Source organism: Sorex fumeus, unplaced genomic scaffold (assembly GCF_029834395.1).
Source record: "Sorex fumeus unplaced genomic scaffold, SorFum_2.1 ptg000109l, whole genome shotgun sequence".
Taxonomy (NCBI): domain Eukaryota; kingdom Metazoa; phylum Chordata; class Mammalia; order Eulipotyphla; family Soricidae; genus Sorex; species Sorex fumeus.
The window spans coordinates 2079789-2106821 of record NW_026606166.1 but is presented as its reverse complement, the minus strand read 5'-3'; the positions used below and the strand labels follow the sequence as shown (position 1 = coordinate 2106821).

Genomic DNA, 27033 nt, shown 5'->3' with positions numbered 1-27033 from the left:
CTCAGGGACCAGACAGGGTGCTGGAGATCAAAGACTGAGACAATATGCAGGGTAGCACCCTACCCACTGCTCTACATTTTAAATAATGTAGCAAAGCATTTAAAGGTGGCATAATAGGCATGCAAACTAGTAAAAATGTAGGGGAAAGATGCTCACTAAGGGACTCCTACACAAATCAGAGAGCACCAACCACTCGGAGGAAAGTACTCACGTGAGGGGAATAGCATTTGCTTTGGACTGTCTTCTGCTCTTCAGGGCCCGAAGTCTATCACCTTGTGTGACTCCATTGATTTCATCCTCATCACTGTACTGGGTAAGGAAAGAGACAGTGAATGATTGAAGTCACGCTTATTATTTTAGTACTGCACAAAAACGGGTATTTGTCTACAGATATACATTCAGCAACATAAATGCTTCAACTTCCAGCTAAACATTCTGCTATTTTCAAATAAGGCTAAGGGTCATTTTTCAAGACAACTACAAGCTGACATTCAGAGAACCCAAAGCACTCTCTTATACAGCATTTACAGTAAATAGGTACAATGGGTTTTCAGTATTACAAACACTCTACACTCTTTTGTTTAAATTTCAGAATCTCTCCCACTACATAATACAAAGAACACTGCTACCTTTTCATTTCTTCCCTTTTCATTTCTCCATTGGAGAAGAACTGATTCCCTAAGTGGGTTGTCACAAAATGGGAAAAAGCTGGGCACAAAATGGGAAAAAGCTGGGGGGGGGGGGGGGGGGCGGAGAAAAAGTAAGTAGATCCTTAGAAAGAACCTCCTATATCTACCTCTATTATCAACCAGCACCAAACTGAGTCAAGAAACAACTTTAGTATTATGGACAGAAACCAATGTACTGGTTTTAACAAAGTACTAAGAGGGTTAAAAAAAATTATTTTTTAAGTGACAATAATCCCTCCAACTGTACTTTATTATTTTTACCTATAAACTTTTTCAATGCTCTAAAAAGTTCTCAAAGGCATTTTAAACAATGAAAACTGCATGACAGAGATAGTGTGATTACCAGTTCAGGTTCTGGCTTGTTTTGGTTCTCCACCCCGGTGATGGAAATGTCATCGACAGCCAGGAGGAGCTTCGAGAAGGCGGCGCTGTGCTTGCCATCCTCCTGACCACTTAACTTCTGACGGAAATAATCCCCTTCCAACCAGAGGCTTGACTGTTTCCTAGAGCATTCAAATAACAACATGAACATAGAGTTTTCCAGAAAGATCCACGCAAACAGCTTTCGGCTCTTGGAGGATCTATTGTCACTGGACAGTAAGAAAAGAGTCCAGGAGTTGGAGTGATAGCACAGCACGTAGGGCGTTTGCCTTGCACTCGGCTGACCCAGGTTCGATTCCCAGCATCCCATATGGTCCCTTGAGAACCACCAGGAGTAATTCCTGAGTGCAGAGCCAGGAGTGATCCCTGTGCAACGCCAAGTGTGACGCAAAGAGCAAAAAAGAAAAGAAAAGAAAAGAAAAGAATCCATTTCCCATTCTTTTTGAGCCCCGTGTGTTTCCTGAGTGATTACAACGTTCTCTGTGCACGTACATCAGCAGAAACTGCTGCTGAGGCCCAATGACGGAGCCAGGCCTGCAGATCCTCACCCAGGCGATGCTCTCGGCTGCTGTCATCCGATAATGCTTCATCAGGTAGCAGGCAATCATTGTGCCTGTGCGCCCAAGGCCAGCTAGGGAAGGAAGAAACACACCAAACCCATCAGACAAGCGGCACTAGGTCCTCAAAGATCCTGGGCAGAGAGAATTGTTGTTGTTTTGGGTCACACCTGCCAATGCTTAGGGTTACTCCTGGCTCTGCACTCAGGAATTACTCCCGACGGTGTTCAGTGCACCATATGGGATGCCAAGGATCGAACCCTGACCAGCCTAATGCAATTGGTAAATGCCCTTCCAGCTGTATGATCACTCCAGCCACCAGGTGGAATTTCTTTTTAAGGCTTCCCATAATTCCACTTCCCTGAACACGAGTCTCAAGTTCTAAAGGCCACTGTAGCCCTATGGAGAGTCTTTACACACACTGGTCCTCACCTCCTCTTGGCTGAAACAGCAAACAGCCTTCAAACCAGACCCACCCTCCAGGCCACACTGCAGGTTGTATGCTCACCTGAGTCAACACTTTCAAATAAACCTATAAGCATATCCTATTGATTCTACTTCTCTGGAAAACCGCAATTTACAAAGATTTTGGCCCCATAAATTGGCATGTAACTGTAACTGTATGTAAAAATGTGTACACAGCTTTGGAACTAGAACTATTAAAGGATATGAGTTCTAAAGCATATGTCAGTAAGAACTTAAAAGACAGTGCTTTTTGATTTGTTTTGGCCACACCCAGTGGTGCTCAGGGTTTACTCCTGACTGCACTCCAGGATCACTCCTGAGGGGACTTGAGGAACCATACTGGGATACCAGGGATTGAACTCGGGTTGACCATGTGGCTTATCTACTGTACTATTGCTTCAGCCCCTTAGCCAGGACCTGTTGCCTGTTGGTGGGAATGTAGGTAGAGGTTAAGGGGGATTCTGGTAGAAGCTTAGACAGGAATGAGGAATCTTATTTGAAATTAAAAGTTAAGTCACCTTTGTTAGGAAGTGGCAAAAGGAAAAAATAAGCTGAAATCTGTTCCAGTCCTTTGTGGAAAGTAGAACTTTCACAAAGAACAAAATATCTAGAGTGACTGACGGCCTTGGATATTTAGCAAAGGGTATTTGTAAATAAAGTGTTGAACATGCAAGCCTGGTTTCTCTTTTCCGATTAGAGGGACTGCAAGAGAGATAAAGAAGCAATCATCAGGCAAAGAGGAGCTAGAAACAATACCAGGCCCACCCACATTGCAAAGTGAGAGTTCTCTAGAGAGAACACTAGGGTGTGGTGAGACAATCAATTCCATGGATGGTGGTGAAGAGATCATGCATGAATCTAATCAGCAAAAGCCAGAGATAGTGTTGGGATTATACCAGCAGACCAGAGTGGTTGGGTCTGAAGATGACAGTGGAAGAGATTCCTGAAGGAGTTAGATCTCTGAGTTCTATGATGGGAACTATTGGCTGCAAATATGCCTCATCTTGAAAGGTGATGGGGAAATAGCCACGCTGCCTGTCCTGCAGGAAACACCAGAGGGGCAAGAGTCAGTCTCGCAGGGCAGATGTAACTCCCTGACTACAGTGGCTGGGCTGCCAAAATGATGGGCAGATAGAAGGGAGAGTGGTATTAGAGCATTACTGTGAGCCTCCAGATCGAATGAAAGACTGACTTGTATGGACTTGCCTCCTCTTGCTCTTTTCTGATTAACTGACTTAGACAAGAGAGTGACTACACTCTCCCAAATCCACTCCTTAATTCCAGAAACCCCAAACTCGTCTAGCTTCACAGGTTCATATCAAGAAAAGAATTCTTGCTTTTGCATGTGTGTTCCTGAACTATCAGCCATATCGGATTCAAACAGTATTTGGGTGGAACTGAAATGTGTTTGAGGGTGGCTAGAGTGGACTCAGTGTATTGTATATACAAGAACCATAAGTATCAGGCAGATAGAGAATAGAATAAAGTTATGGCCACCAATACTCCACTCCCAATTGATAAACTAAAGGTTTTTGTTTACTTTAGGGTTTTCGGTTTTTGTTTTTTTTTTTTTTGAGCCACATCTGGTTGTTCTCAGGGATCGGTCCTGGTAGGGTTCAGGGGACCAAATGTGGTGCTGGGGCTAGAACCCGGGTCAGCCACATACATGACATAATCCTTACTTGCTGCACTCTCTCTCCAGCCCCTATAGATTGAAGTCTTAACTGTTAAGGTCCAAGGGGAGCAGTTTATATAGGTAATCATGCTCCTAATACAGCAGGGCCAGGAGGAAGTATTATAAAGGACAAGAGAAAGAAGCCACCTGCAAGCCAGGAAAAGCGACCCTGCTCCATCAGATTTTAAACTTCTAGATTTTTAAGTCTTCCAAACCATGTGAAAGAGACTTCCATAGTTTAAATCACAACAAATTCTGTTTTGATACCTTGAGCAAATTATTATATCTCCTAATGATTGTCACTTTTCACTTAAAAATCCAACCCCTCACATATCAGCTTTCTTCCCAAAACAAAGATCTAATCATGTCTATCTGAAGTTTGTTGGTCTTTTTTGTATATTTGTTTTGGTTTGGTATGGGTTTTGTTTTGATTTAGTGCTATGCCCAGCTCTGTGCTCAAGGAGACTACCTCCACTGATGTTCCACGGAACTCCACATACAAACCAAGTGCCCAAACCCCTGCCCACTCTTCTGGGCTTTAAATGATCATCGGTCAACCAAAGGGCTGAATAATTCTTTGTTGTGAGGACTACTGTGTACATTTAAAAATGTTTAGAGACATCCCTGACCTCTACCAACTAGACACCAACAACAGTGCCCCTGAATTTGTGGTATCCAGTAGATGTCTACAGGTATTGCTGAGTATCTAGGGCAGCAAAATCACTCTGATGAAGCACCTTAACTACGGCTCACTTATTATGAACTTTAAAAACATAAAATACTAATGATGGATTTTGTTGTAACATAAATATGCACAAATTGAGCATGTTTATAAAATTTGTTCATATATTAGTCCCCTAAATTCATCTGCTTATTGACATTTTCCTTGTTGTTTTTGTTTTGGATTGCACCTCATGATGCTCAGGAAACCTTCTGGTCAAGGTGAGGGTTTGAGCCTAAGGCTCCTACATGCAAGTGCCCACTGCACTAGCCCTGGGTCCTCACTGATGTCACCATCAGGAGTGTCTCTCTTCAGAGGTGCCCAGGCCTCTGGGAATAGTTGGCCCAGATGCAGTTCACTGTGACGGCCCAGAATAAAGTGCTACTCAGGGTGCTGCACTGCTGGGGAGCACCAGGCACCCTAGCTCTCTGGGGGCCTCCAGAGTTATCCCAGACGGTGTTCAGAGAGCGTCCAAGGCTGCACCCACAGTGCTGAGAGGGCAAGGTGGTACAAGGATGGAGCCAGGGTGGATTGCATGCAAGGTCTGCGTCTTAACCCCTACAGGAGCTGTAGCTCAACAGAAACTCGAGGGACTGGAGCGATAGCACAGTGGGTAGGGCATTTGCCTTGCATGTAGCCAACATGGCCGACACAGTTTCGATTCCCAGCATCCCATATGGTTCCCCGAGCACCGCCAGGAGCAATTCCTGAGTGCATGAGTCAGGAGTAACCCCTGAGCATCGCCGGGTGTGACCCAAAAAGAAAAAAAAAAAAAGACAGACACTTGAAATGTCTGATCAGCTAATTCAAAGACTACTGAAGGCTGACGTCTAGAAATCATCATCCTCATCATTTTTTGGGGGGGGGTTACACCCAGCAATGCACAGGGGTTACTTCTGGCTCATGCATTCAGGAATTACTCCTGGTTGTGCTTGGGGGACCAAATGGGATGATGGAAGTCAAACCCGGGTCGGCCAAGTGCAAGGCAAACGCCCTACCCGCTGTACTATCGCTCCAGCCCCCATCATCATTTTTAAGTGTACAGTTCAGTGGCATTGATAAACTCATGCTGTTAGGTGCATTCCTGAAACAAATGTGTATTCTGTTCCTGAAACAAATGTGTATTCTGTTCTATCAGCTACAATATACTAGTTGACTGTATTAGCCAAGATCACTATCTTCTTCTCTGCTTGTTCATTTCTGAAAAACAGGATTAAAAAAAAAATACCTAACTTAATTATACACAATTGTTCTATTACTGTATATTAACTTCTATTATTTTTTCCTTCAATTCTGTCAATTTTTCCCTTATATACTTTAAAGGTTTGTATTCGTCATTGAAAACGGTTATAAATACTACATCATCTTGATACATATTACATCACCTTGCTGTATTGGAATTTTGCTGGCATGAAATGTCCTCTTTTGTCTCTTAATTTATTATCTCAAGTTCGGGTTGTCATGGGCTGGAGCAATAGCACAGCAGGTAGGGTGTTTGCTTTGAATGTGGTCAACCGGGGTTTGATTCCCAGCATCCCATATGGTGCCCTAACCACCGCCAGCAGTAATTACTGAGTGCAGAGCCAGGAATAATCTCTGTGCAATGCCCGTGTGTGACCCAAAAAGCAAAACAACAATAACAATAACAACAACAAAAACCCAAACAACAACAACAACAAAAAAACAAGTTCAGTTTGCCTTTATTTATTATTTTGTTTGGGGTTCAGGCCTAGTGACACTCAGGACTTACTCCTAGCTTTTTCCTAGCTCTGCACTCAGGAATTGCTCCTGGAGGGCTAGGGGACCATGAGTGGGGCCAGAGATGGCACCAGGGCTGGCTGCCTCCAAAGCAAGTACTCTACCTGCTATACTATCATTCCGGGCTCTGGTATGTCTTCATAAGTACTATATCAGCAGTCTTTTGGCTATTACTTATATAAAATTTTCCTATCTCTTTACTCATTTATGTCTATTTAAGCTTAATCTCTCTTCAATAATATACTATTGGATTTTTACTTTTAAGCCATGTTTCTAATGTTTTGGAGAATTTAGAACTGAAATTATACTAAGACTAGTTCTCTCAACTGTTCAAGTACTTACCTAAACCAGTGACCCTTTAATTTCAAATGCCAAAGTACCCATCATTTGTTATTTCTTGCAGGCTAGGAAGTGGCAGTAATAAATTCTCTGTGACAATGATCTGGGAATGTGTTTATTCCTCCCTCACTTTCCAGGGACAATTTTTCCAGAAACAGAATTTCTGGCTGGCTAGTTCTTTCTTTCCTTCAGCACTTTGAATATGTCAAGCCCATAGCCAGCTAGTCACATAAGGTTCTAATAAGAAATCTGTGAATAAGCTTACTGGGGTTTCTTGTATATGTTCTTGTACATATTCAATGTTGATCGCAACATTCTCTGTCTCTGCTTCTGTACTGATTATGTTCATCTTGGTGTAAGTCTTTTGAGTTTATCATATTTAGAGTTCACTGACCTAGCTTCCTTGATGCTGAAATTCCAATCTGTCATCGAATTTGGTAAATTTTCAGTCATGACTTCAAATAATCTCTGCTCCTTTCTCTCTGGAACTCCCACGGTCCACAATAGTCTACACTGTGTCCCATTAGTCCCTTAGACAAGATTCACTTTTTAGTCTCTTCCTGTTCTCTTCATGTAATCATTTATTTCAACTATCCTATCTTCAAAGTTGCCAAATACTTCTGCCTTACTTACACATGGTTATTTTTTATTGGGGGTGGAGTACACCGGCAGTGTTCAGAGCTTACTCCTGGCTTCAGGCTCAGGAATCACTCCTGAGCAGGATCCAAGGGAACTTAAGTGGTTCTAAAGGTTGAACCCTGGTCAGCTACATCCAAGGCAAATATTCTACCCACTGTACGGTCCCTCATGTCTATTTTGTGTGTGTGTGTTTTCAAATTTTACTGACGGTTTTTGGGCCACACTCAGCGTTGCTCAGGGCTTACTCCTGGCTCTATACTCAGGACCATATGGGATACCAGGATCAAATCCAGGTTAGCTACATGCAAAGAAGTGCCCTAATCACTGTACTATCTCTCCAGCCATCCCCCTCATGTCTATTCTTATACACTGTCACTGTCCCTGTCCTCCCACTATTCACTGATTTGCTCAAGCGGGCCCAGTAACGTCTACATTGTAAGACTTGTTGTTACTGTGTTTGGCATATCGAATACATCACGGGTAGTTTGCCAGGCTTTGCCATGAGGGCGAGATACTCTCGGTAGCTTGCCACACTCTCTGAGAGGGGCAGAGGAATCAAACCCAGGTCAGTTGGGTCGGCCGTGTGCAAAGCAAATGCCCTACCGCTGTGCTATTGCTCCAGCCCATTCTTAAACACAACTAGTGAATTTTTAGTTTTGGTTATTACGTGTTTTAGTTCCAGAATTTCTTTTGGTTCCTTTTTATATTTCTTACCTATTTATAGGTATTTCCATCTTCACACTATTTTGTAGACTCTAGATTTTTTTCTCTAGAAGCACCTTTAACATGACCCTCCCTCCTCCCCCTCCCCTTCCCCCCTCCCATCCCCCCGCCCTCCTCCTCCTCCTCATGTTATTCTAGTGATTAGATTTTTGACTATTCTCTAGGTTTGGTTTCTTCTCCCTCAATGTTTGATTTTTCTTAACAAAAGTATATTTTTTTGTCTTCTATCCAATAAGAGAAGTGCTAAAAAATCCTTGTACATTTATTCCATGTATTATTACACATTCATTCACTCAATAAATTAAACAGTCACTGTCCCAGCACCTAAAATTAAGCAATCTATTAAGAATATGAGCTATATAAGAATAAGTCTGGAGAAAATGTTGTTCCTAGAATCTTACCAAAGGATAGACATGAAACAGATAGTTGGTGAATAAATGAACTTATTTCACTGTGATATCCTTTAGAGTTACCATAAATACAATTTATTTCACTTTTTGCATGAATCAGAATTTTATTTATGCATTTTTTTATTCTGGGCCACACCCAGTGATGCTCGGGGGTTAATCATGGCAGTGCTAAGGGGACAATATGGAGATCCAGGGATCAAATCCTGGTCATCTGCATGCAACGCAAGCACCCTACCATAGTACTATCTCTTCAGCCCCTGTATTTATATTTTTGAATCATACCTGATGATGTTTATGGTTTATTCCTGCCTCAGCACTCAAGGATCACTGCAGGCAGAGCTCAGGGAACCGTATAAGGTACTGGGGACCAAATTTGGGTCATCTACAAGTAAAGGCAAGTGTCCTACTGCTGTTTTATCTCTCTGGCCCCAGTATCAGGTAGATTAAAAATACATTCTTTAATGTACAACTATTTTGTGAATCTCAATAAAGTTGTTTCAACAAAAAGATAACTTAAAAGGAATAAAATCTTTAAAAATGAAAGGCAGGGTCCAGCGATAACACAGTGGACAGGGTGTTTGCCTTGCATGTGGCTGACGTGGGTTCGGTTGCCAGACCCCATAATGCCCCCCTAACCCTGCTAGGAGTGATTCTTGAGTACAGAGGCAGGAGTAAGCCCTGAGCTCCACCAGGGTTGGCTCAGAAGCACCCAAACACCCCCAAAATTACTAAAGTGAATAGATAAAAATGAAAAAGAAAGGCAGTTTCCTGCGTCCTAGCTCCAAACAAGGATATGTGTTTGAGTATGAATGCATTCATGTCTCCCGCTCTTTACCTTACCCTAGAAACGCACCTTTACAGTGGACTGCAACGGCGCCCTCGGCATTCTCACAAATGTCCAGAAATTCTTTCACAATGTCATCAGTGGGGGCACTGCCGTCCGCAAAGAAGAGCTCGTAGTGCTCAAACCCAGCAGAGGTAAAGCGTTTGGCATCATACACCCTCTTATTCAGGCGAATAATGGTAGAAACATTGTGGTTCTTAAAGTATGGAATATAAGCCTCGGGAGAATGTTGGTAGTAACCTACAGAAAGATATTCACCAGATGCTGTAAAATGCACAAAGGCACCACCACATACAACAAATGACAACTGAACATGCAGTTGGGTAGGAAGTGTCTAGACTGGGGACTGAATGCCAATCTGATTTTAAATGCAGCAAAACAAAATGAAAATCCAAGCAAAATGATGTGATGAAATGATCAAGTGTATTTAAGTGATCAACATCTTAAACAGAGTGCTTTGAATTCTTTAAAATGAAAACACATGATGGATATGCTTCTAGTTTTTAGCATAAAACTACTGGATTTAATAGGTCATAATTAATTGTAAGTGAAAACAAAAATATTCACTAAGTTTGCCAATATTTTAAGTTTCACAATTAAGAAGCAAAACTAACTTAGCAGAATTTTTTTGTTGTTTCAACTGACATAGAGATGGAAGTCCTATAACAGAAATCAGGAAATGCCTAGGGGATAGGAGGTTAGTAGAATTTTCCTGGGGAAACTCACATGTATCTTTATGCAAATATTAATTTCAAGAATGCTACAATCAGAAGAACTAAAATTCATTCCGTATCAAAATCACTATGACAGTGGGTCTTAAACTGCAACTATTATTGTTTGACGATGGCTAAGAATTGCTTATTATTTACCTACATGGCTAAAAGGTTGATGTTTTACCAGTGATCCATGCCTTTTGAAATGTAGAAAATCACCTTGACAAGGTATCTGTTGATTACAAGTTTTAGTAAAGCTATAGATGGACCAGTTACAAGAAATAAGAACTTTATTTTTTTTTAATTTCTTGAAGCTAATTCAACTCACAACCAGGCATAATTTTTAATTGGATATACCCTGTCTATTTTTCAACATATTATTTCTGGTTCACATTTTCTTATAAGATGAATGATCCAGTGAGGGTGCTTAGTAGGCAAACTTACAAGTCTTCTTTTAGTGAGAATGATTTGCCTTCAGAAGGCTCCTACAGGATGGATACTTTTAATACCAAAAGTACTTCACATACCACTTTCGAGTTTGGTTCTCAAATGAGGTCCACAGAAGGCCACAAAACGCCCTGGTATGATCCAGTTTAAATCTCCATTTTCTGCTTTCTACAAAAAAGAAAACCAACACAATTTATGTGAGGGCTAAATCTCCTTGTACCCCTTTATCAAAAGTGAATGTCTCAAGCAAATCCACTGGCTTTAGTATAAAACTGTTTATAAACAAACAGCTAGTTTATATATAAACAAACAGTCAGAAAACTAAAATTTAGCCTGCAGTGATCATTACCAAGAGATAAGTCTACGGGTTCCTTTTCTTCTGGTTTTTTTTTTGGGGGGGGGTTCCTGGATCACACCAGGCAGTGCTCAGGGAACCGTATAAGATGCCAGGATTTAAAATCAGTTTTAAAGACACGGGCAAGGCCAAGTGCTATGCACACTGTTCTATCTCTCCAGTCCTCAAACACTCTCAAAATTCTTCTGATAGTGTAGTCAGCTTTCATAAAATAGAGCTAACTACTTCTCACCAAAATACACCTAAGTGTTTTGGTTGTTTTATTAAAATCTTATCACTTGCAGCTGATGAGAGAGCAAATTTTCTAAGTTGAGAAACGCTTTCCTGTTTCCCTGAATGACAAACTGGTTTTGAGTATGAACAGTCCTGACTCTCCCTCAATAAGGGGGGAAACTCCCTTGGTTTTGCCATTTCAATATTTTCATTTTATGTGTGAAGGATACTTTCCATCACCTCACTAGCTATTGAATAAGAGGATTAAATGAAGGCTTCCCACAGGCCTCATCTCTAAATTAAAAATTACAAGTATTAAAGATCATAGTATGTCTGTAGGGAAGAAAAAAAGAACATAGACTGAAATGTGAAAAACACCTTTACCTGTGGTTATTAAATCCCATAACAATATTATAAGATAAACTCAGATGAAATTTAACAATAGGAACAGATACACAGGCTTAGGCAAAAAAGTAGAAGAAATTTGACAGTGGAAAGGAAAAAACTGGGGCTGGAGTGATAGCACAGTGGGTAGGGCATTTGCCTTCCCACGTGGCCAACCCAGGTTCAATTCCCAGCATCCCATATGGTCCCCTGAGCACTGCCAGGAGTAATTCCTGAGTGCATGAGCCAGGAGTAACCCCTGTGCATCGCTGGGTGTGACCCAAAAAGGGAAAAAATTTAAAAAGGCCAATAAGCTTAACCATTTGAGGATATGCATGTGCACAGAAAATTAAGATGGTGATTATTATAGGTAAAGTAATGACTGATCACAACTATTAATCCAATGCACTAATAAAACAGTTTAGTCATATATGTTACTATCCTTAAGCTACTGTAGCATGTTACCTGAAAAATAAAGGAAAAAATTTAATAAGATAAAAATTACTTTAGAAATTACTTTTGAACAACAGCTATCTTTTCCTTTTGTATTCTCAGCACTAGTCAGGGTGAATCTTTTGAATCACTCTATTATTTTTTAAAAAATCTGTTCAATAAGCATAAAAATAATATCTACATGAGTACGGTAGGATAAAAAGATGAAATTCCATAAATACTCTTGCCTGAAAAAGATCATTAACATAACATCTTACTCATGAACTCTCTGGAAGCTGGACCAGTAGAATCAAGTTATTTAATTAAAAAAAAAATTTTTTTAAAGGGAGGAGGGTTGGAACTATAGTGCAGCAGGTAGGACATCTGCTGTGCACGAGGTCAACCTGGGTTTGATCGCAGACATCCCATATGGTCCCCTGAGTACTGCCAGGAGTGGTCCCTGCATTGCCAAGTGTGGCTCAAACACAAAATCAGAGAGCTTGCCAGCAAAAATATCTCTTCTTGCTCCTCTGGAAGCGGGGCTGGAGGAGGGCCCAGGCATGGTCTGGGGACATGTCTAGCTTGATAGGGCTGACCACAGTAATCCAGTTCCTGAGCTGGCCAGAGAATTCTCCAGCCTTCATCTGCTGGGAAAGCAGCGCCATTCCCACGTAAGCACAGAGGGCTGCCAAGCAAAGGGCTGTAGGCCTGCTGCTGGTGCTGGAAACGAAGGCTGACAAGAGGCAGAAGGCCATGCTGGCCACCTTTCTTGCTCTGGGCAGAGAGTGATCCCTGTCCAGTCTCTGACGGGTGCTCAGTGCCTATGCAGTAATGTAAACTGAGGCACCAACCGTGGAAGGGAAGTGTCTAACTATTGTAGCTGGTCTGGCGTAAAGTCTCACAGAAGCTTCGGCTTTCCACTGAGAGTATGTTTTCATCTGTTTTCCTGAAACCATTTGTGTTTTTTTTCTAAATCTGTGCAGTCACAAGTATCACAAACAAAAGATAATGATAAAAGCAGATGCTACTCATCTCCTCAGATGCTATGCTGAGGTATTTTTCCCAGCATGGTCTCCTTCAGCCACAGATCAATGCTAAGAGAATGTAAAGTAAAATGAAGGGCAGAGGCAAAGGGTGCACTCAAGCACCCCAGAAGGATGTATCAAATGCAGACACCACTGCTGAGAACCGAGATAGCAAAAATGGGGTAATAGGTTCAAGAGAACCTTTTTTTTAACTCTGTATCAGAATCATTCAATTTTGGGGGACAACCCCAGCTCAGTGAATGTGCTTCAGGATAGTTTTTTGGTAATGCTTAGGGGACCATGAACTGCTGAAAACAGGAACCTGGTACTCCTACACGCAGAGCAAATGTTCCAGCCCATAAAGCAATCTGTCTATCAGGATTGGAGAGATAATCCAGGCACTACGAAGACTGTTAGTAAGTGTCTAACTCTTCTTCAATCCCTGGCACCACAAAGGTCCGCTTAGCCCTGCCAGGAGCGATCCCTGAGCAGTCAGAAGTAGCCTCTGAAGCACTGCTGGGTGTGACCCCAATACAAAAATCTTTTTTTCCCAAATACAAGAATATTACTTCTTTGGGGACTGGAGTGATAGTACAGTGGGTAGGGCATTTGCTTCGCACATAGTCAACTCAGGTTTGATCCCGGCATCCCACGTGGGTGCAGAGCCAGGAATAATTCCTGAGCACTGCTTGGTGTGACAAAAGAACCATTAAAGAGAAAAAAAAAAGTAGTATTACTTCTTAAGAATATGAATGAATTAAAAAACATTATTCTTGAAAACTTACCTCATAGTATTCATACTCAGCAAGGTTAAAGGTGTTGAAATTAAGGAAGCCAAACAGCACTGCCTAAAATTCAGAGAAAATTAAAAAAAAAAAAGATGCAAACAAGAAGGTTGCAGTCCAACCTCCCTATAGGAAATATAATGAAGCACATCATAAAAGCATTATTATACCCAGGTTATATGTCACTGAAGACATCTCAAAGGAAATCAGCTGTGCCTTTTAATGCTCCCATCATATGGCAAAGAGTTATAACAGTATTTATTTTAATAAGGCTGGAATTTTTATGTTCCTTCATCAATGACCCACTCTGAGATAAGTAATCAAAAGTAATCAGGGTTTCAGTGTAATCCCATTAATTTATTAGATCAAGGTAATATTCAGACTCTGAATATAAAGCAGAACCAATGGTCCCAAAATGATAATAAAAAAGAGGGGGGAACATTTGTGGAATATAAAATAACATAATATGAGACTGACACCCAAGGAGATAAGAGACAAGGGCCAGGAAGATTGCTCCATGATTGGAAGTCTTCCTCATGAGTTGGGGGAGAAGGCAGCTGGAACAGAGAAGGGATCACTAAGTCAATGATGATTGGAGGGATCATTCGGGATGGAAGATGTGTGCTGAAAGTAGATGATGGACCAATCGTGATAGCCTCTCAGAATCTATGTTGCAAACCATAAAGCCCAAAAGTAGAGAGTATGGGGGAAATTGTCTGCCATAGAGGCAGGGGAAGGGTTGGGATGGGGTTATGGGGAGGAATACTGGGGACATTGGTGGTGAAAAATGTGCACTGGTGGAGGGATGGGTGTTTGATCATTATATGACTGAAACTCAAACATAAAAGCTTTGTAACTGTCTCTCGTGGTGATTCAATTACAAAAAAAAAGAGGGAAATAAACATAGGTTTGCTTTTAAAAAATGTCCATATACATTGTGTGTGTGTGTGTGTGTGTGTGTGTGTGTGTGTTTGGTGTGGGAGGTTGGGCCACATACACTGCTGCTCAGGGCCTATTCCTGGCTCTGTGCTTAAGGATAACTCCTGGCAGGGATGAGGGTTCACTCCTGGGTCTGTGCTCAGGGATCACTCCTAGCAGTGCTCAAGCGACTGAATGTGGTTCTGGGGATCAAACCCAGATTGACCATGTGCAAGGCTCTACTATCTCTCCAGACCCTGCATATACACTTCTTAATTCTTCTAAATCTGAGATTTAAAATTGAGATTCTTAATAATAAAGACTACATTTCCTCAAAGACAGCTCAGAGGTGATCATTAAAATTCAAAGTTTTGGGGGGGAAAAAATTTATCACCAGGGAAGTCTATTTTCTGATTTATCCCATGCCCTGAGAGCTGCAACTGGCAGAGCATGTTAAGCAAAGGAAGCATTTTCTGAGACCAGGATGAGATAGTGGTCTCTAAGCAAAGTTCCCCCAGGTTACTGATCACTAACCAAGAACTCCTGATCAATGAGATTATTGCTTCAAAGTGAGTGATTCTGTAAGCCACTTTCAAAGAAAATCCGCCATGTCATAAAATATTTGTTATGCGGCCAGCATAACAAACAACTTTCTATTTCATGAGGTGATCCTCCAATAATAATATTCAATTTTTTTCACGAATTAGAAATATTTAAATTGAAAACCTGAACCAGCTGACTCTTGTGGGGGGGGGAGAGGAACAAAACCTAAATATTGTACAAAACACACAAAAGCAACCTTTGGACTAGAGTTTCAGCTACTTAAGACTTTGCACAGCCAATCAATAAAACAAACAAAAGACCAAGAACCCAAGAAAAAACAACAGAAACCACTCCAGAATGTGAAGTGGGCACTTCCAAAGTTCCTGAAGATTTCCTCTGGACACATGGTCAATATTTCTAGTGCCACCTACATTAGCAGAGCCATGGGGCCCAATGGGCAGGACTGTAACGGCAGCTGGGGGTGTCACATCTTCTATCCTTCCATCCTTCTTAATTTCATTTTGTCCATTACCTGCCTTAAATGAGGCTTGACAAAGTTGCCTTGGAGTCTTGGCAATGGCTCATCAGCTCCACAGGTCACAGTGCCACTGAACAGGAACCTCAAAGCATTATGTTCTAGACCTCATCGGGTAGTACTGAAGAAAAGGACAATTCATCTCTGAACTGTGCTCTCACTTTAATCGATTTCTTTCAAAAAAAAAAAATTCTCAAAGAGCCTCCCTATTCCAATATACAGGGCCTTAAACTAGGGTCCCTTTTGTAAAACATGAGCGGTATCTTGAGATGATTTTTTTTTTTTTGCTTTCTGGGTCACACCTGGCAATGCACAGGGGTTACTCCTGGCTCTGCACTCAGGAGTTACTCCTGGCGGTGCTCAGGGGACCATATGGGATGCTGGGAATTGAACCTGGGTCGGCCGCGTGCAAGGCAAATGCCCTACCCGCTGTGCTATCTCTCCAGCCCCCGTGATTTTTAAATCCCATTTGATTCATGGGCTACTTATCTATGATTTGAGCTTCTGTGTAGCTCTGGCATTCTGGGATAAGACCTGAGGGAGCACAAAGTGTCACAGCTGGGCCACTTAACTCCAGGCACCCCAATGTGTTTGGAATGTACCAGGAAGACTGTCAGCTGGAGTCAAGAGAGCACGGTTCCGTTGACAAAACACAGTATTTTAAAATAGCTGTGAGCGAGCTGTAGTGACCTACTACTGAGTATTTCGTGAACATTCAGATTCTGCTGTTGAACTGACACTGAACGTAAAAGAAACAAAAGCAAAGTGTATGACTGTATACAGATGCAAATCAGACTGATAGGAACTGAGCCCATAAACCTAATCAATCAAACAGAACCTAGGAATGAATTCTAAATTTGCACAGCTGTTTCTTTTTGTCCCTGTTGTTTGTGTGCCTTTCCCCCAATTTATGCATAAAGTCATTTGATCACTTCACATCCGGTTACTCATTGATTTGCTTGAGCGGGCACCAGTAACGTCTCCATTCGTCCCTGTCTTGTGCTCAATGGAGTCTGCTCGCTCCAGGAACACGAAGAGCCTCAAACCGATCATTCAGGGTCTTGACAAAGAAGTCTGACCATCTCGTAGGTGGGCAGCCACGCGATCTTTTGACGTCCCATGGAATCCAGTCGGTAATAGCTCTAGTCCAGCAGTTGTCTCCAAATTGCATTACGTGTTCAGCCCATCAGATTTTTGACGCCTTGGCAAATAAGACAGCATCCCTAATCTTCGATCGTCAACAGAGGTCAGAACTCCAGATTCTTTCTCTAACTTGAGTGAAGCGTGATACTCCAAGCATAGCTCTTTCGATTCCTCTTTGGGAGACCCGAAATTCCCTCATACAGAAAGTACCAATATAAAATAAACGTTTATGGTTTGTGACATGCTAATATTAGGGAGTGGAAACAGCACAGCCATCACACATGTTTTGAGGAAGGAGAAGGGTCCCATCTTCCTGGGTATGCTCAGTTCTCCCACAGGACACTCCATCCACCGGTGAGCACTTACCTTCTTTACTGCGTGAAAACAGTCAAGAAGCGTAATGTAGAAATTGCAACTCCCATAGGCAGCATCTCTGAAGTCCCCGAAGCAGTGAAATAGTGAAACACAGAACTAGTTAATTTGATTTTCTGCAGCACATTTACCTCAATCCCAATAAATGCGCCTAGAATTTAGACTCAAAAATGCATTCGGAACCAACCTAAAAAAAATCTTGCCTTTTGGTTTTTAAATATAGGATAACTCCCTACTATAAAAGTCCCTGCCGGGAGACAGCTCACAAGGCTGGGGTGCATGTCCCAGAAGCACTGCCAGGAGTTATCCCTGAGCTGAGCTGGGAAAAGGTGACCATCAACTAGGGCCCAAAACAAACAAACAAAATCAGCAAAATTTCACTGCAGTTTCTACCTACTCTAAGCAGAGAGTACTTCAGAGAATTTGATCATGAAACAACCTCTTCATAACTTTATTTTATTTTTTTAAAATTTTTATTAGTGAAACATCATGGAGGTACAGTTGTAGACTTACAAATCTTTCTGCCTGGGTTTCCCACACCCTATCCTCCCCATCCCACCCTGCCCTCTTCAAAATTTTAAATGGCTCTCTAGAGAGCATTTTTCACTGATAATTCAACTTCAAAATTTCCTCAAGTTCAAATGGTCAACAAAAGGCACCCCTTTCAGAAAAGAACAAGGAACTTAAATTTTTTTCCTTCAGGTTGGAAAATCACTATCACTGTCACTGTCCTCCCGTTGTTCATCGATTTGCTCGAGCGGGCTCAGTAATGTCTCCGCTGGAGACTTATTGTTACTGTGTTTGGCATATCGAATACATCACAAGTAGATTGCCAGGCTCTGCCATGTGGGCGAGATACTCTTGGTAGCTTGCTGGGCTCTCCGAGAGGGGCGGAGGAATCAAACTCGGGTCGGCCATGTTGGCTGTGTGCAAGGCAAACGCCCTACCTGCTGTGCTATCCGCATTAAATTATTGCTAGGAGAAAAAAAAAACCTACTTTTTAGTTCTATTTGTGCAATTTTTGCATGAGCATGTGTGTGCTTCTCCACTAAAGCGCGCGCGCGCACACACACACACACACACACACACACACTAAAATTAAAAAAACACAACACTGTGGCAAATCAAAGTCATACCTGAAATACTGGGTACCAGCTAAAATAGCATATGTGGGGCTGGAGCGAAAGCACAGTGGGTAGGGTGTTTGCCTTGCATACAGCCGACCGGGTTCGATTCCCAGCATCCCATATGGTCCCCCGAGCACTGCCAGGAGTAATTCCTGAGTGCAAAGTCAGGAGTAACCCCTGTGCATCGCCAGGTGTGACCCCAAAAAACAATAAATAAATAAAATAGTATGTGTTTCTTTCATATTTTAATAACAATAAAAACTTAACAATATAAGTGGCTAAGTTCTTTCAGATTCTGTTTTTCCCCACATCCCCACAGAGAGGGATGAGCCTCACATTCTAGTAAGGTTCCAGGTCATTCCTCGCTGAGTCCTGAGAACCTTGAAATAACAGAAATCAAGCCCGAGGCTCCAAAATGCAAAATTCCACCCCAGTTCTTTGAACCATACTAGCTATGACTTACTCCTGGCTCTGTTCTCAGTGACCACTCCTGGCAGGGCTCAGGGGGCCACATGGGATGCTGGGAATCAAACTGGGTCAGCCACATGCAAGGCAAGTGTCCTATCCACTGTACTTTTTCTCAAAAATCTCCTTGATTCTTATAATTCAATATTATCAATAAATCCCTACCTATTTTCCATAATTACCACACCATATTTGATGGGATTCAGACAGTAGGCAACAAATCATAGAGGAAAACATAAATATATATGTATATATACATATATATCCTGACAGCACAGTAGCACCTGGAAAGCTACCCTGGCCTATTCGATATGCCAAAAACAGTAACAATAACAGGTCTCATTCCCCTGACCCTGAAAGAACCTCCAATATGGAAGCGTTGGTAAAGACCAGTAAGGAGAGGCTGCTAAACTCTCAGGACTGGGACAAATGAAGAAGTTACTGGAGCCCACTCTGTAAATCAATGAACAACAGGATGACAGTGATACAATGATCAATAAATCTTATAATTTACCAATAAATCTTATAATTCAATATAATTAATCAATAAATCTTATAATTCAATATTATCAATAAATCCACAAGTGCTTTAGCAGAATCACTCCACATTTGGGGAAGCATTTACTTACAGAAGCTCTAAGCAGTACTGTAGCAAGACCCACTAGCAATCTTACTGTCCTCCTGTTGTTCATCGATTTGCTCGAGTGGGCCCAGTAATGTCTCCATTTTGAGACTTGTTGTTACTGTGTTTGGCATATTGAATATATCATGGGGAACTTGCCAGGCTTTGCCGTGTGGGCGAGATAATCTCAGTACCTTGCCGGGCTCTCTGAGAAGGCTGGAGGAATCGAACCCGGCTCAGTCGGGCTGGCTGCACGCAAGGCAAACATCCTACCACTGTGCTATCACTCCTTACTATGAATCATTTAATATTAGTTAAGATTGTTAATTAAGGTTAATTAATTAATCAAAAATTAAAAATTTAATTATAAAAATGGTTAGAAATGGATGAAAATGGATCTCTTGGTTGAAACCAAGTTTCTATGACAACTATCATAGAATCCCGCCTTGCTTGACTTTTTATACTGTAATATTACTTACCTTAAAAATCAAACTATACATTTAGCATTTATTTCTGCATATGCCTTAAGAATGTAAACTAATACAGCAGCAGCGAAGCAACGATGCAGAAATACATCAGCATCCTTTTCAGCTAACAGTTTTTGACATTGCTTTCTGAACTGGGTCGTTTTCCTGAGGCATATTAGACATTATTAGTCTTCCTGAGAACTGGAGCCATTCTTGTTCTGTCACTTCCAAATTTCAAAGGTGCTCTTCTAAGAGCTAAGAAAGACCTCTATCCCATCCATCAGAAAGTGATCTTACAGAAGCTTAGTGCCAACTTTCAGGAAGGAAAAAATAAAATTGCTTTCAACTTTAGAGCAGCACCAGAACTTATTAAAAATCCTAATTCTGGGGCTGGAGCAGTAGTACAGAGGGTAAGGTGTTTAACTTGCATGTAGCTGACCCAGATTCAATCCCTGACATCCTATATGGTCCCCTGAGGAATATCCCTAGGCATCAGGAGGTGTAGCCCACCCCCGAAAAAAAAAAATCCCAATTCTCAGGTTTCACCCAATTCTCAGGTCAGAGTGCTCTAGGGTGGGCCAGGTAATTTTCATTTGAATAGCTCCTAAAGACAGATTCTAAGATTATTGATGTGTGTTCAGATTTAAGAATCACTGCTCTAAGGATGCGAAGATCCTCAACAAAATATTAGCAAATAGAATCCAACAATTCATCAAAAAGATCATACACCACGACCAAGTGGGATTCATCCCGGGGGTGCAAGGATGGTTTAACATTTGTAAATCAATCAACATAATCCATGTTGATTGATTTACGTCTGTTCAATATAATACTGGAAGTACCTGCAATAGCGATTAGGCAAGAAAAAAACATTAAAGGCATCCAGATAGGAAAGGAAAAAAATCAAGCTCTCACTATTCGCAGATGATATGATACGATATCTCGAGAATCCTAAATCCTCTACCAAGAAACTCCTACAAACAATCGACTTGTACAGTAAAGTCGTAGCCTATAAAATTAATGCCCAAAAATCTGTGGCCTTCTTATATGCAAATAATGAGAGGAAAGTTACATGAAAAACACAATCCCGTTCACAATCATTGCCCAGAAAATCAAATACCTCAGAATCAGCCTAACTAAAGAGGTAAAAAACCTCTACATTAAAAACTATATAACACTACTCCATGAAATAAAAGAGGACACGAAGAAATGGAAACATATCCCCTGCTCATGGAAAGGAAGAATTAACTTTGTCAAAAAGGCAATACTTCCCAAAGCATCATACAGATTCAATGCAATCCCTATAAGGAATACCCATGAAATTCTTCAAAGAAATAGATCAAGCACTCCTGAAATTCATATGGAACAACAAATGCCCATGAATAGCTAAAGCAATTCTTGAGAAAAAGACGTGAGGAGCTATTACCCTCCCCAACCTCAAACTCTACTACAAAGTGGTAATAATTAAAACAGCATGATACTGAAACAAAGGCAGGTCTGCAGACCAATGAAACAGGGTGGAATATCTGTTCACACAACCCCAAATGTATGAACATCTAATCTTTGATAAGGGAGAAAGAAATGTAAAGTGAAGCAAGGAAAGCCTCTTTAACAAATGGTGCTGGCATAACTGGACAACCACATGCAAAAATATGGGCTTAGACCTCAACCTAAAACTATGTACAAAAGTCAGATGAAAATGGATTAAAGATCTCAACATCAGGCCAAAGTCCATAAGGTACATTGAAGACAAGGTCAGTAAAACCCTCCATGATATTGAGGCTAACGGTATCTTCAAAGACGACACTCCACTGACCAACCAAGTGGAGACAGAGATAAACAAAGGAGACTATCTTAAATTAAGAAGCTTCTGCACGTCAAAAGATATAGTGACCAGAATACAAAAACAATCTACAGAATGGCAAAAGGTATTCACCCAATACCCATTCAATAAGGGGTTGATAGCAAGGATATACAGAGTACTGGTTGAACTCCACAAGAAGAAAACATCCAACCCCATCAAAAAATGGGGTGATGAAATTAACAGAAACTTCCTCAAAAAAGAAATCTGAATGGATAAAAGGCACATGAGAAAATGCTCTACATCACTAATCATCAGGGAGATGCAGATCAAAACAACAATGAGATATCATCTCACACCACAGAGACTGGCCCAAATCCAAAAGAACAAAAGTAACCAGTGTTGATGCGCATGTGGAGAGAAAGGGACTCTCCTTCACTGCCAGTGGGAATACTGATTGGTCTAGGCCTTTTTGAAAACAGTATGGACGACTCTCAAAAAATTAGAAATTGAGCTCCCATTTGACCCAGCAATACCACTCCTGGGAATATATCCCGGAGAGGCAAAAAAGTATAGTCAAAATGACATCTGCACTTCTATGTTTATTGCTGCACTGTTCACAATAGCCAAAATCTGGAAAAAACCCATGTGCCCGAGAACAGATGACTGGTTAAAGAAACTGGCACATCTACACAATGGAATACTATGCAGCTATTAGAAAAGAAGTCATGAAATTTACATGTAAGTGGTACTACATGGCAAGTATCATGCTAAGTGAAATGAGTCAGAGACAGAGACAGACATAGAAAGACTGAATTCATCTGGGGAATATAAAGTAATAAAATAGGAGACTAACATCCAAGAATAGTTGAGATAAGTACCAGGAGGTTCACTCCATGGCTTGAAGGCCAGCCACACATGCTAGGGGAATAGGTAGCTCAGATAGAGAAGGGAACACCAAGTAAAGGGTGTTGGGAGGATCCTCCCAGGATGGGAGATGCATGCTGAAAGTAGACTATAGATGGAACATGATTGCTACTCAATGCCTCTTTTGCCAATCTCAGCACCCAAAAGGGGAGACAGAACAAAAGGGAATGCCCTGCCATAGAGGCAGAATGTGATGGGGGGTGGGAGGAACACTGGGATCATTGGTGGTGGAAATGGGCACTGGTGGAGGGATGAGTACTCAATCATTGTATAACTGAAACCCAAGCACAAAAACTCGTGAGTCTACAACTGTATTTTATGGTGTTTCACCAAAAAAAAAAAAAAAAAAAAAAAAAATTACTGTTCTAAAATACTCATTTTTAAGAAAACTAATTCCCCCTTTTTCTGGGGGTGGCAGGGCATTTTGGGGTCACACACCTGGTGACAATGCTCAGGGGCTGATCCTGGGCTCTACACTCAGGAATGAGGTCTGGCAGTGCATGGGGGACCACATGGGATGCCAGAAAACAAAGTTGCATCAGCCACGTGTACGGAAAACACCCGACTTACTGTACTATTGCTCTGGTACCACGGGACTCTTTCAACAAAAATTCTAAGACAAGAAATGAACCTGCCTGGTCAAAGCCAAGGTCAATTTTTTTCAGTGGAACAGATGAATTCTCAAACTGTACCCCAGTTAAAGTTAACTATGTATTCTCAGTTAGCTACTATTAGCTTTCTAAAATGCTGATACTTCTGGTCCTGCAAGCTGAAGGCAGACTAGTTCAGTCTTTATGACAAACTTGATGCTTTTATTCAAAGCTGTATTTTTTTGTAGATCAAGCCCTACCTTTGTCAACACTTCTGCTTCATATACCACATTAGTTTGAGTACACAACAAGAATCTTACTTTTTTAATTACTCTCCTACTTTAAACACACCCACATCTTCCCCCTACCCAAGCAATCAAACTTCTTCAAAACAGCAGAATAGCAGCTATAAACTTTGAACCAAGTCATGGGTGGAAGGGTGGGAAGGAAGCTTGTCACTAAGATAATTTTAAAAACTTGGTAACACAGATGAGAATCAATAAAGGAGGACTGCTTAGAAACTGCAAAAACAATGCTAAATATTAATTTATGAAAACAACAGCATCTGGGGCTGGGGCTATGGCTCAAGTGGTGGCCTGTGCCTGGCTTGTGTGGGGCCCGAATTTGATCCCTTGGCACCAATGGATATGGCCCTCAGGAAGAACAACATGTATCATAACTGCTTATATTCATGATAACCAAGGACTACAAATAACTCAAGAACTTGTCAGGAGAAAAGACAAATTGTGGTATATTCATAAGCATGGAAAGCTCAAATGCAATTATGAAAGGAAGAACTATGAAAGGTTACTACACGGATAAATCTTACAAACATTGTATTGAAAAAGCCAGATCCAAAATTACTGTACGACTACATTTACATGAAGTATAAAAACGACTAATTGATGGTTAGAGGTTGTAGTAGTGGTGTTTGAGTGGTTACTAACCAAAAAAGATAGAAAAACACATATAGGGGCAATGGCAATATGAAAAGGAAAAAAGTGTGACAATGCAATATCCTCTCAATTATTAGGAGAGGGCCTAACAGAATAGCAACATCTAATGAAACATCAGATTCTAGTCTGTCATAGGTCAATGCTTCTGTGAAAAACAACATATGTTACATACAGGGAGATTGTTTCATTACACAGTAACACGCTATTACGAATTAAAATACAAAGATCTTATTTTAAAAAAATAGAAAATGGAAGGAAACAAAACAAAACATTCTATTACTCGATTTCTCAGATATGAAAATACAAACATCTCTAGAGTCTTACTCTCAATTTCTGTGATTAATATACTTATCTCAATTTCTGGGCTTCATATACTTATGTAACAGAAAGTCCAGAGAATGTCATTAGGTTGGAGCCCACACTCAGGGAAAAAAAACAATGCTTTGAACAAATGAAGTAACCTGACTTTTATAACCTGACTTTTTTAAACTTTTAAAAATAATCGAATTTCACAAACCTAAACCACTTCTAATTAAATCCTGTTTTCATTTTATTACTATTACTATTAGTTTTGGGGCTCACACCCAGCAGTGCTCAGGGCTTACTCCTGACAGGGTTTAGGGGTCCATACAGGGTGATGAGGATCAAACTCAGATCTGCTATATGCAAGGCAAATGACTTTATCCCCTATTCTCTCTCCAGCCCCCGAGTCCTGTCTTTAAAATCACTCTTTACTTTCCTACTCTATGCTAGAAGCAGCTAGCTTCAGTTTTCAGCACAAAAACTTCAGTCATTTCAACAGGTACAGCTCTTGATGCAGTATGAAACTAAGCTCTGCAAAACTGCTCTTACAAATTTCTTTTCATGGCATAAATCTGCGTGGTCCTTCAATTACTCAAGAAGGAGATAAGGTCAGTTAGGTCATTTTAGATTTAAGGTCAGAACCAAAAATTATATTCAGGCTATGACAACTGTGGCAGAAGAATTACTGAAATTTAACCATTGGGCAGAGATAAAGGACACTACTAAACTTCCTCCACACCCAGGCTAATCCCTAACAACACCTGGAAGGTTAGGGCACTGAGGAACTTGATTCAGTAATACCTTCACCAGAATGTCCCCCAAACTTTACACCATGTCTCCTTTTTCATAAACTATAGCAAAATATTTCTGGCCACAGTCTATTTAAATGAACTGACCACAAACATTTTTATATTTACCTGAAAGGAATATAGGGTGTATCTCCAAATATTAATATTCTATAGGCTTCTTCTGGAGTCCTCCCCAAATATATAACCTACATTTAAAAAGAGAAGACAAGGTCAATTTACTTCTAAATAAACATAGTACTTGTTATTTTAAGTTCCATACCATTTCCAGCAAGTTGTACTTCTAAAAAAACAACAGTAGCCAGTGAATTTCCACCCACCACCCACCCTTTTGTTTTCAGTTTGTTTCGGGGGCCACAACCAGCAATGCTCAGGGCTTACTCCTGCCTTTGAACTCAAGGATGGCCTCTGGTGGGGCTGGAGGGGGTCAAAAGGATGGCAGGGATAGACCACGGGAAGCTGCATGCCAGGGAAATGCTGTACCCACTGTACTAGAACTTCAGCCTAGAAGTCCCATTTAAAATAATAATAATAACAATAATAATAATGGCTTTTATGCTGCCTTACTGTTTCGCAAAATACTTCTACTTTCATCTGTGCAATAGAATTTTTTTTTAAAAAAAGCACCGGTCTGTGTTGTTTACACAGCTGTGGTTTGGAAACGCCCTCTGGGCTTTGCATGCAGGAGGCCCTGACACCATCTGATCCTGATACTGATCCCTGATCCTGATCCAGAAACCAATCCAGTAGGCACGTTCCCAGGTGCACTGGCAGAAGGAAGCTTGAGCACAGCCTGGAGTAAACTCAAACACCCCACTCTTCATTCCCAGCTTTGTTTACAGCTGCCACTGCTAAGAATAGCTCTGGCACACAATCTTTCAGACCTATCACAGTCTTTTGTGTTAAGAAGCATAATATTTTTAACAGATTTTCTACATCATCATCTCCTTCCTAAATATCCCCTGGAATGACAGGAAAGAAGAGGTGTGTGGAGAGAGGGTTTCAGGTTGGAAGGGGTGAAGTGACTGAGATGAGGGGGCAAAGATGCTGACTAGCTCCATACATTTAGATTTAACCACTCACATTACACATGCTTTCCGTAAGTTTACACTTCTTTCCCAGTTCATATACATTTTGTTGTTTTTGTATTTGGGCCACACCTGGCAGTGCTCAGGACTTACTTCTGGCTCTGTGCTCAGGGATTACTCCTAGAGGGATTTAGGAAATGATATGGACTACTGGGGATCGAACCTGGGTCAACCACATGCAAGGCAAATGCCCTACCCGCTGTGCTATCTCTCTGGTCCCATCACATCATATACATCTTTTATCTTCAGAATTGTGCTGCAATTGTAATCCTGTAGAGAGCCAGGTAGATTTTTTAGCACTTGATATTTCTTGCATTTCCCAAAGTTTCCTTTTTCCTGCTCTTATGTTTGCTTGACTAGGTATAGAATTGTGGCACTGCTGTTTTTTTCTCATTCAACAGTTAATATGCTGCTCCAATGTCTTCTCATTTCTAGTGTTGGAGAAGTACTTCACTTGTCTGATTTTCTCTTCTTATGAGTAACAGCTTGTGAAAGAGATTTGAAGTTGAAGAATTTCATCATCATTTTCTGAATAAATCATCTCCTATTCCCAGTGAAGATTGTGGAGACTATCTGACCTTTACACATTAAAATTTTAAAAGTAAGTAAGTAAAGTAAAGTAAGTAAAGGCCCTCCCGTTGATCATCGATTTGCTCGAGCGGGCCCAGTAACGTCTCCATTGGAGACTTTGTTGTTACTGTGTCTGGCATATCGAATACTCTCGGTAGCTTGCCGGGCTCTCCGAGAGGGGCGGAGGAATCGAACTCGGGTCGGTCATGTTGGCCGCTTGTAAGGTGAACGCCCTACCCGCTGTG

At 41.1% G+C, this 27033-nt stretch overlaps 1 protein-coding gene across 18 annotated transcripts in view; it reads right to left on the bottom strand.

The window, feature by feature from the left end:
• CDC14B (cell division cycle 14B) overlaps window positions 1–27033 on the bottom strand; it is a 102106-nt gene that overhangs the window by 17560 nt on the left and 57513 nt on the right. For all 18 annotated transcript variants that reach the window (XM_056134861.1, XM_056134862.1, XM_056134865.1 and 15 more), the window contains 8 exons: window positions 25242–25318; window positions 17061–17127; window positions 13556–13618; window positions 10442–10529; window positions 9211–9441; window positions 1563–1701; window positions 1033–1192; window positions 212–309 (listed from right to left, as the gene is read on the bottom strand). In XM_056134861.1, coding sequence (XP_055990836.1) covers window positions 212–309; window positions 1033–1192; window positions 1563–1701; window positions 9211–9441; window positions 10442–10529; window positions 13556–13618; window positions 17061–17127; window positions 25242–25318 — 923 coding nt within the window. The remainder of the gene's footprint in view (window positions 1–211; window positions 310–1032; window positions 1193–1562; window positions 1702–9210; window positions 9442–10441; window positions 10530–13555; window positions 13619–17060; window positions 17128–25241; window positions 25319–27033) is intronic.